Here is an 11,524-nt window from a genome sequence, read left to right as displayed (position 1 = left end):
CAACTTTTAGTAGTTGAAGGGAAATAATTATTAGTTAGGAAAAGCCAGATTGGTACAGATATATTAATGCAAATTTTTTATCTAAAGACATCCATAACTTTTCCCCTTTTAATTAAAGATTAATCATTCTTACTGAAAAGAAAGATTGGTGCTTTAATGGGCCACATACACATTAATATAGATTCTTGAGATTAGGTTATTGTTGGGGTTTAATAACTTCTTTCCTGGATATTCTTTGGCTGCGATAATACTTACTATAATTAATTACTTTAGTGGTTGTCTGATTGGATTTTGAGACCCAAATATAATCTGATGTATCTTTCAACTCTGCTTGTTGCTCAGAAACAACCTGTCAAAACAGGCAGTATGAATCTATTAAAAAGGCCAAACAGTTTTCAGTAAATATTCAGTCAAGGTGTAAGATCCAGAAGAGGACAGGCACAAAGCAGACACAACTAAACCCAACGACACTGTAGACCATATAACGGTAAGGAAGCTCTACTTTCATCTGTTGTCTCGCCCGCCTCACGTCATCCGACGGCAGTCCGAAAAGTCGGCACAAGAACGGGATAGTCACTGCTTTCATGACCATTCTTGTGGCGAGCAGGACGGCGATTCCAATGACGAAGCGCAGCACCGAGCGCAACAGCAGGCCTGAAGTGATTGGTGGTAGAGTTAGAGGCAGAGAGGACAGCGGTGGATCCTGCAGCAGCCCAAGCTGATAGTTCACATGTGAAGCCAGAGCTGCTCCGGCCCCCGTGCCAAGAGCCTGAGCGGTGTCGCCACGAGACGTGCTCCATGAATCCAGAGAGAAAGCTACGAGTCCCAGGCTCACGTGTGACACGATGATGACGAGAGGAGCATAGCGGTCCATCATGTAGTAGGTGTCAATCTTATCTAAGGTTGGCTGGAAGAAGGCGAGGACCAGAAGGCTGTACAGGAAGCCGCTGATTACTTCCTGCAAAACAAAAAAATAGAACTCATAAAAAATGAAAAGCTGTTTCTGAGCATCAAGCATCATGTTTCAAAGCCTGCAGAAAAATATATATACATATGTATATATATAAATAAGCACTTATGCTTTCTGCCCTAAAGGAGGCGCCATGCCTCCATGGTTCTGTCAGCATAAGTTGGAAAAGCTCTGAAAAAAAAAATTAATATCAGGTGATCCTCTGACTGTTAAACCGGTTTTACTATTGGTTGATACAGATTATAGCCATTATCTCTACTAATCAGCTGCAGGGTCACAGGCGGTCAGGTCATACCATCATCTACAGCCTGTCAAATGTTTATGGTCCACTTCTAGCTACGGGAACATTTCCAAGAAAATATGGCATTATCATCAATCCGCGCATTACTCACAGGGTTACAATATGAACAGAACTAATAATGAAACAGTTTGTCTTTATATCACTGATTATGATACAGAAATATTTGAAAGTAAAGAACAGATTTTCCTTTTCTCTTTGTCATGAAGATTGTTCAGTTAACCTAAAAAAACAAACTTGAAAGAAAGGTGTTTGTTGTCAATAGAGAATTAAACAATCCTTCAGTCAACAGCGGCGTGTCAGCCCAGAGGAACCGGTTTAAACTTATTAAACTCTCTCAGTTAAAAGAAAAACAAACTAACCAAAAAGCATGTTAACAAAAACTTTTTTAATAAAATCAATACTTCATTTTCCTCCCTTATAAAGACTTTTATCTATGATTTAAATATGTTGGCACATAAAAACCCATGTCATTAGCTAAAAGTTAAAAGATATTTACAAGTCTAATTATGGAGATATTTCTTGCTAAAGAAAATTCTCGGTTACAAAAAAGTTATTTTTATTTAAACAGATTCTTGGCTGTCAGGTAATATACGCTAAATCAAAACAAAAAACGATTTAAACTAAATGTGCGATCAGTTCTGTTAAATATTTTCATGACGCATCATTTTGTTCGCTCTCGTCTGTTTTCCATCTGCACAATGTCACTACCACTCTATTAGCATTAGCATCTCAGTCACTGAAATCTATATCAGGCTTGGGTATTAAGAGCAGTGAAAGCCCATTAAACGAGACAAACACATTACTGACAGCCAGAGCGGGATCACAGCCTTCCAAATATCACATCTAAGCAGTCATATGCAGTTAAATCACATTTATATGCCCACAGGGGCTGTTGATCTGATATAATGTGCCGATCCTAAAGCAAAGAGAAAAACTAGAACTCTGTGTGAGGTTCCTGCTTCCTCACAGCTTGAGATAATCATAATACTGAGCTGTAAGTACAGCTTTCCTTAAAAGCAGGTCAAACGACTACCAGAACAGTAACCTCCACAACAGAAAAAGCTCCTAAAAAGGTTGTAGAAATAAAACATAGGAGTAATGGTTGATTTTTGTATTTTCTTTCTATTTCTGAAGGTTTTTTTTATACAAAGGTAACCACTGTCATTCCAATGTTTCTATCCAGTGAGAAACACTAACCTGCATGCACAACTAAGGGTGTAAATCACACCCATCATGGTGATTCAATTCAGTATAAATTTCCTGATTCGATTGTTTTCGATACTTAAGAATACACCACAATATGATTCAATTTGATTTATTGTTTTTTTTTTTTTACCTTACAGGCTAAACAAGGTTGCAAATTTGAAATAAATCAATGAAAGCTGTAATATCGTTATGCATTGTATTTGAGAAACAACAGCAAATAACAGAGGTAGTAAAGTTGTACTCCACCTAGGCCTATTAAAACCTCATTCACTGAAAAATAATAATGCCTCTGCGTTATAGATTCTCAAAGGCCTTGTATCAAAAAAACTACAAGAGGAAAGAGTGTAATGGGTAAATGAAGTGAGGTAGGAGGGCAAAACAGCTTTAGCGCCACCATAGCAAGGGAGTCAGAATTACGTCCAGGAGCAAATGGATAAAAATAGGCTGGAGGGGGAAAAAATATGAATCGGTACTCTTGCGGACGTGTTGATGCATCGGATCGTTGGCTGTGGGATCGATGCATCGATACAAAACGACTATTATTTACACCCCTATGCACAACCTTCCCTGATGCTGAAGGTATATCAGCAGACAGCAAGGTACTGTGCATGCATGCCAATCTGATGTCATCATAAACCAAGCTTAGGTAGAGGTCAAATTTCTCAACTTCTCTAAGAATATGATGCATCTAAAGTCAAATCAATGAGCTGAGGTGGGTCATCCGTGAGAGCTGAAGCAGATCCACATCTTCCATCTTATAAAGTTATGAAACTGATATGATTCTATCATTTACAACCACCTAAGGAGCAAGTTAAGTTGTGCAAGCAGATATTCACACCTGAAAGTTATCAGTTAACTTGGAAGCAGGTGATATGAGACGCCGGAGGTGTCGGGATTCAATTTCATTTGAATTCAATTATTCATGGTGCTTACCAGAACAGAGTGCATGCCCATGTAGACCCGGCTCACGCAGACCAGCACACTCCAGCTGAGGGCCAGGCAGAAGCCAAAAAGGAAAGGGTACTGGAGGAGAGAGCATGGGGGTTAAAACAGCTGATTCTTGAATAGGCAATCCCATAGAAATTAAAATATTTATTACAGCAAATATTTATTACAGTATTATATCTATTACAGTGTTATTACAATATTACATATTGAGCTTTTTTTTGGACGAATCCTAGCAGAAAAACTGAAGGGCAGCACCAACAATAGGAGGAACCCAGAACAGCAGCTATGCTAATGCAACAAAATTTAATTTATTGCTATTCGCTTATCTGTCTGTCCTTGGGAGGAACTTTTAAATAAAACTCTTGGTGATGCAAAACTCTGGATATTTGTTGAATTCCTGTCATTTTAGAAACTATAGAAAAGGTCACTGAGAGAAAGGGGAGGTAAGACTGGTTTCATTCTGCAGCACATTCATCCAAATGAGCAACATCAGCATTCGAACTTTAAAAGGAGCAAAAGTCATTGCTTGTTTATAAAAGCTTGGCAAAAATTAGGTGGTGTTTCGCATTAAGTTAACCTTTAGAAGCCCACAAAAAACATAGGAAATCCTTTGAAGAAAATTTAAAAGACCCAATAATAATGTAATGTTTATTCTAATTTGTTCCAATTTTGTAAAATTTTTGTTAAAAAAAAAAAAAAATATATATATATATATATATATATATATATATATATATATATATATATATATTTCTTATTTTAAACTATTGGAATGTGTGATCGGTGCCAAACAATGTGTATTTATGGACGTAGACCGACATTATAAATAGAACCTAAAGCTTGTTTCAGTCACATTGATTGTAAAAATATAATATAATCCAATGTTTATAAATTGGAAAATGATGTTAACAACGGTCTGCAACAGGTTGGGTTACTATTGAGGACCTAAAAGTAACTCAAACAGAAAAACAGTCATAAAATTGACATTTAAATCTCATAATTTGAAATCCAATTTGAAAAGCAATTTCTAATTGTAAACTGAATTATTAAAATAGGAATTGTAAATTTTAGTTACTAATCCATTATTAAATATGGGCATCTTAAAATCGAGTTGCTCCTCAGATATAGCCAGCTCTCTCATTGGTTAGACTGCCACACTTGGTTCAAAAAAAAAAAAAAAAAAAACTGAAAAAAAAATGAGAGCTGGAAACATCTGAGGAACATCTGTGATGGTTTTTAGGGACCAGATAGCTCACAGGAAATATAAACGGAGAGGGGAAGTAATAAGTTGGATTTTAAAAAATAAGTTGGAAAAGAAAATGAAAGAAGGAATTACTCTTTTAAATATGATACGAGGAAATATATTCATAATCAGAGTCATTTTTTTTTATCTTAATTTAGAAATAGGATTTGAAAAGACATGTTTTAAATCCCTGTATTTAATAATGGAATAATAATAATACAATAAAAAATTACATTCCTTTTTAATAATTCAATTTAAAATGTGCAATCAGAAAAGGCATTTTAAATTGGATTTCCAATTGCATGATTTAAATGTTAAACATGAAAAGATTGTTTTTCTTTTTTTAGTGACTCTCTAGGTCCTCCATAGGGTTACAAGGTGGATGTATGATTGATGAAAGGGATTCATGGTGACACACGGTTCTGCAACATAAATTTATCACAGAGAGAGAAAGGCTAGGAAAACAAGTTAATTTTTTTTTTCTTGGAAATATATTAGTATAGGAATGCTTTGTCTATACAGAGACTGGCTGGCTATAAAAATAGACTGACTTATTAATACACGAAAAAGAGATGTTTTTATAGGCTTATTCAGAGTTTCAAAGAGGGAGATAAGGAGAAACTGTGTTGTTGAGCTAAGGTTGATTCCTGGTTACTCGCTTAGCTATATTGAATGACCCATTTGAGCCGGTCTTAACAATAAAAAGAGCCGATAACATTTGCTTTATTTGTGGAGGAAACAACATGCAAGTTGTGAACATGGAGGACACCTAATAGCACAGAGAGGGCTCAACCAGCCCACATAACTGCGACATGTCCAGTTCAAAGCATTTTGAACAGATTCCCTGATTTCAGGTGCTGAGCTCTTCCTTCCTGCGGCTGACCTCCTGCTTTGTTTCCCTGCATGTTTTCTGTGTCTACACCAAAAAAAAAGCATAACTTTCCAGCTTGCTTCTCTTCCTCCAAGCTTCCCTCTTAAGTCTCTTCGCCTATCTCCTACAAGAGTGATCTTTACACTTGTCTTGGGGTTTTATCAACACGAGTGCACATGTCAGCAAATAATTTAGCAAGAAACTGCAACAGTAAATAGAAAAACACTTGTCAAATAGTTTATATGTCAGGAAATATACCCACTAAAATGAAGGACCTAAATGTTAGTGGCTGTATTTGCATTCACTTCTAAGCAGCCCATTCAAACCTTTATTTCTATTCACAATGAACATGATAAAAAAAAAGCACTATAAAAACATACTGCTTTTATTTGTTGTGTATAAAAAGGCTTTAAAAAAAGGTTTCCTTTCTCTGAGCGCTTCTATTGTGTTAAAGCTCTATGAAAACCTCAGCTCACATAACTTAACCGGACAGGGTTTTCAATACCAGGAAAATTGCGACATGTTCTCTTCCTCAAAATCCCGTTCCCTCTGTAGAAAAATGAGTTTAAACAATAAGGCTTATTGCATCACTGCCATAAAACCAGTTGGTCAGCTTTTTATATCTATGAGAAGATATCGTTTAATCTTCACCTTTAGCTCCCTCTCCTCAGCTGCTGCTGTTCTATGACTCCACACCAAAGAAATTTCTTATCCTCTGTTGTTTTAATCGGATAACCCTGCCGGGACGCCCTGCAGAGAAATATGCTCCATCCTGCAATATGTTTTTTCTTTATTACACCAGACAGACTATTGAGATTCCTTTGGATTCCTTTTATAACAATTCATTTTATTCAGTTCACACTGTTCCCAAGTTTTCCATTAGAATCTCAGACACTAAAAACCATCTTAATCTGACTAATCAAGGGGATTGGAAATCTATTAAATAAAGCAATAAATATACTAATAAGCTGAATTTACATACAAGGCAATCAAAAATAAACTGAATTGCAATTGTGATGTTTTACTTGTTAATTTGTCTGTAATAACTATGATGAGTGAAAAGAAGAAAGAAGATTTGGGTGTGTAAAAAAAATATAAATAGGCGCACAAACTGAAGAGACATCTACAAGATTTTAATTGTGGAGCTGTTTGCAGCTTTTTAGCATTTAGAAACAACCCTTAACCCTTGTTTAAGTCATGGCTAAGAATCAGTTATAGGAATAAATCTGTTCATTTATTGCAAATATTTCTACAGTGGTCAGATTTTAAACATGGAACCGTAACAAATGAGACTAGATCGATAGATATTATCAATTATAAACCTTAGAAAGTAAGATAAGAAATAAAATCAACTAAGACTTTTTTTCAAAATAGGTGTCAGAAAGTCCTTTTGAAACTTTGTAAGGCTGTAAGGATCTATTTAATAAAAATTTGGGTTAGAGATTAGAGATAAACAATCAGGCTTTTCCTGTAGGTCTGACTTCATGATTCTCAAAAGAATCAAATAGAGAAAAAATAAAATAACAGGTATGAGCTTTAAACATAATAGAAAATGGAAAAAGTACCACGACTATCCCTGTTTATGCATCAGAGCCTTTACCTTATTTCCCCTAAAGTAAAAGTAAAATGCATCAAAGTGCACTTAATAGACCAATTATCATTGTGGCTTTTGTTTTGAAACATTAGATGAATAGAAAAAAAGGGTTGTCCTTTATTTGCCAGAACAATCACCATCAAAGTTGAGCAAGAAGACTGACTTTAGAAATAATGGGACATCTCTGGATAAAAAATTTTATGCATAAAGTGTTATTACTCTAAATAAACATAAAAAAAACAGTCAAGAAAATCAGGAAATGTCAGCGTGAAAAGGGGAACTTATCCCTGACCAGATTAGTCAGCTGATGGTTTTAGGCCAAAAACACATTCAGCATTTTCTGAACCAGGAGCCTTGATGGGCCTTTGCGTGTCTACAGGCTCCCTGATGCGTTTGTGGCATTATCCACCTTCAGCTGTCTCCTTCCCTGGAGCATTTGCTCTCAGCAGTCCCCTCATCCAACGCTGCCTCCTCCTGTGAATGAAACATACAGACCCCTGATAGCAGCATGAACACAGACATACTGACCTGCCACCGTCCATAGGTCAGCATGAAGATACAGAAAGGTATGGCTGTCCCCGTCATGGCATGCGTGGAGGGCATGCTGTACTCGGAGTTGTAGAAGACCTCCACCTTCACCACAGGAGGGGAGGCTGGTCTGGACCAGCGGATCATGTCTTTAGTGGACTGTCCCACGAACAGGTTCCAGGCCCAAACCACGATGAGCCTCCTGCTGACCAGCGCGTCGACATTCCAGAAGAGGAAGGGGAAGAACACAATGAAGAACATCTCGTTGCCGAGCTCCGTCCCGAAGGTGAACAGGTAGAAGAGGAACTTGTTGTGGATCAGGAACTCCTGACCCACATCCCCGGTCAGAGAGTTTCTCCGGAGGGGCTTCGCTCTCACTGTGTCTGCCTCTACTGGACCATCAGGCCCGACGCTGTCCTCCTCCGGCTTCCCGTTAACCTGCGATGCGGCGGCATCTCCGTTCCCCACACCTTCATCCGAGCTCGGCTGGACCCTCTTCCTAAGCCCCGGACCCCCCGAGTCCTGCTGCCCGCTGTCCGGATGTGTCCGCTTCTCCGGAAATGTCCCTTTAACGCCGCAAAAACGTTGAAACCTGGCGACAAGGATGGGCTCCTGGAGATATTTACAAATCTCTATAAACCTATTCACGGCGACTCTTGCCATGACTATAAATACTTGTTATGAGATACACAAAGCCGGGTGTTTTTAGCTGCAATTCATAATCGAAAAAGATAATAACGGTGTTTCATTCCCCTTTAAGAACCCTGAAAGGCTTTGAGCTGGAAGCTCAGACCGGAGCAGAAGACCTCTCTAAGTTTTGGATTCTGCATTTAAAACGCGGTCCTACTGGAGACAGCGGCATCCAAAGTCCGCTACAGTTAACCATTAGTTAACAAGCCGATGCGCGCGTTCATAAACTAACTGCGTCAAATCGTTGGTGTCTTTTTGCTGCGCGTCTTCTTCTTCCATCGCTTCCTGTTGCTCAGTCTCCAAACTGTAGAAGCGGCGACCCCTGCTAGACATATAGCACATTACAAATGGTTCTTCTTCTTTTCTATTATGGCGGAGCGCAAGCAACTTTAAGGTGCATACCGCCACCTACTGTACATGAGTGTGTAGCAACATTACATCAAATTCTATTTTTTGATTTTGTATTCAATTTTGTTATATTTCCTTTAGATAAATACACGATGCTTTCCTTAATCTGTGAATATAATTTATATTTCCTTCATTTCCAAATATTCCTTTAAGACTCCATTCTTGGAAGGTCCTTCCAATTATGTTTCTCAATTTCTCCCTTTCATGATATTATTTTAAAAGCATTAGCTTCTTATTATTATTTTTTTTCAATGCTTCTTGTGAATATATATCAGAATGTTATGAAGACTGTTCATTTGTTAACCCTTATATGGTGATACTTCTTTTGATCAAATAAATCCATTTGCATGTTGAGGCAGCATGGTGGTGTGGGGTGAATCATTTTTGGAGCTTATTTCACCAAATGATTACTTATTAATTTCCCTACTTTCACGTTAATTTTATATCGTAATAATATAATACATATAGAAAAAAATATGTTTAATATGTTAATATTAGCTGAACAGGATAAAAGTTGGAGGATATATCATCATTTTGTGTTACATGTTTTAGCTTTTACTGTATATATATATATATATATATATATATATATATATATATATATATATATATATATATATATATATATATATATATATATATATATATATATATATATATATATATATATATATATATATATATATATATATATTTACCTAATATAGTAAATCTTTGCAGGAAATGTTGAGGTTTCTAGATAACATCAAAGCAGCAGCAGTTTCTGGAGTCACCTTTATTATATGTTAAACATTACTGATATAGAAATAAATTTAAAAGTGCAAACAGTAATATGTTCTAAACGTCTTTCTATATTAGTTTTTTTTTTTTTTTTGTATTGATGGACCTCAAAGGAACTTAGTAGTTCTATTATTCAATTCACTGTCCTTTTCAAACTATGATTTTCTTTGGCCATACTCTAATCTTTTTACTACTCCCTTGGTTCGTTCTTGTAAATTTTTATTTCTAAATTGTATCCAAAGAATACACATATTTTTTATTTCTTATTTACAGGGACTTTTAAAATACTTCCTAATTAGTAGTAATCTTGTTTAACATTTACTTTCTTATCGAGGGTTCCTTACTTTTTGCGTCGTCAGAAATACATGTGCATGCAGAAGAGAAAATAAAATATTTCATTCTGTTTTATACGTGGGGAGGGAAAAGTCAGAAAGTACATTTCAGAATTACCGGAAAACCAGTGGAGATGCCTTCAAAATAAAACCATTTAGACGTTACAAGTAGCCTATAACAAGTTACCAACATTACTGTTGTAGAAAATGTCCAGAGCACAAATAGCCAGTATTAAACATAAATCACTCACTTTGCTCTGTTTATATTTCCATTATTTACAGTGTGTGTTTACAGACAATTAAACTAGGACTGTGTATATACACTATGCAACTTTAGAGGAAACAGTTTTTTAATGAGTTCATGTGATATTCATGTATAAGATTAGGATATTTGTCGTCGTGTACATATATATACATACATGTATATATACTAGTGTTGCACCAATACCGATACCAGTATCGGGTGGGGCCCCGATCCAGCGTTAAAATGGTGGTATCGTTATTGGCGAGTAACTACAAACAGGGCACCGATACCATTTTGAGAGCCAAAAGTTTATTCAACTATTGTTACCCATTCCAAGTAGGCAATAAAAAACTTTTTCCTGCGTCACAAAGGTAGGCAGCAACTTGACAAAGCCATGATGGCAAGTAGTATGCAGTTCTTCGTATATACGCACACACATCAAGTTCAAACAGATGGTATCTGTACGGTATCGGCATCGGCCAATACTGCACATCCAGGTATCAGTTATTGGTATTGGGGCAAAAAAAATTGCTTTGGCGCAACGCTAATATATCTTCCTCACCCATCGTGGGTGGTCTTCCCCCCCTTTTTCCTCCAAGCTCGGGTCCTCTACCAGTTCCTAGAACTGCACTCTTCTGGACCGAGATGTCTGATGTACTTCCAGTGACCTGCTGTAACCACTCCTCCAGTTTGGGGATTACTAACCCAAGTATCCCAATGACCACAGGCACCACTGAAGTCTTGACCTTCCAGGTTTTTCTCCAGCTCTTCTCTGAGCCCCGGGTATTTCTCTAGTTTCTCACTTTCCTTTTTCCTGATGTTGCAGTCACTTGGTATTGCTATGTAAACCACAACAGCTTTCCTATGCATATTGTCCACCACCACAATGTCCGGTTGGTTTGCCAATATTCGGTCCGCCTGTATCTGGAAGTCCGGCAGGATCTTGGCTCCTCGTTGTCTTTGGAGGTTTTTCCCACTTTGACCTTTGTGTTCCCAACCCATACTCCGCACAGATGTTCCTGTACACTATTCCAGCCACTAGGTTATGGCTCCATGTAAGCTTTCCCTACCAACACCTTATATATATATATATATATATATATATATATATATATATATATATATATATATATATATATATATATATATATATATATATATATATATATATATATATATGTATTTAGTCTTTTTAGTCTTTTTAGTCTTTTTTAGTCTTTTTGTTAGTCTTATTTTACAAGTTACATTTTACACAGGTCTAAATCCTGGTGGAAAATATGTAAGATTATAATTTGGTCAAGTTAAAGCTTTCTTACAGACTTTTGAATTTTTATAGATAATTGTATGTATGTAGACTATTTTTAAAAAACGTTGTAGTATGAGGCTTTTATTTTTGTTTTCAAACCATT

General features: G+C 36.5%; 1 protein-coding gene across 1 annotated transcript; it reads right to left on the bottom strand.

Moving 5' to 3' along the window:
• Positions 1-227: 227 nt before the first annotated feature.
• LOC119785105 (sphingosine-1-phosphate phosphatase 1-like) lies at positions 228-8,653 on the bottom strand. Its single transcript, XM_038287523.1, has 3 exons — positions 7,662-8,653; positions 3,411-3,500; positions 228-958 (listed from the first exon to the last, which is right to left on the bottom strand). The coding sequence occupies exons 1-3, from the start codon at positions 8,322-8,324 to the stop codon at positions 407-409; spliced, it is 1,305 nt and encodes a 434-aa protein (XP_038143451.1). The 5' UTR covers positions 8,325-8,653; the 3' UTR covers positions 228-406.
• Between the last annotated feature and the right edge of the window lie 2,871 nt (positions 8,654-11,524).

This window comes from Cyprinodon tularosa, unplaced genomic scaffold (genome assembly GCF_016077235.1).
Source record: "Cyprinodon tularosa strain WSP-4 unplaced genomic scaffold, ASM1607723v1 ctg24, whole genome shotgun sequence".
NCBI classification, from domain to species: domain Eukaryota; kingdom Metazoa; phylum Chordata; class Actinopteri; order Cyprinodontiformes; family Cyprinodontidae; genus Cyprinodon; species Cyprinodon tularosa.
Note: the sequence above shows the minus strand (reverse complement) of the source record. Positions and strands in the feature narration are given on the sequence as shown.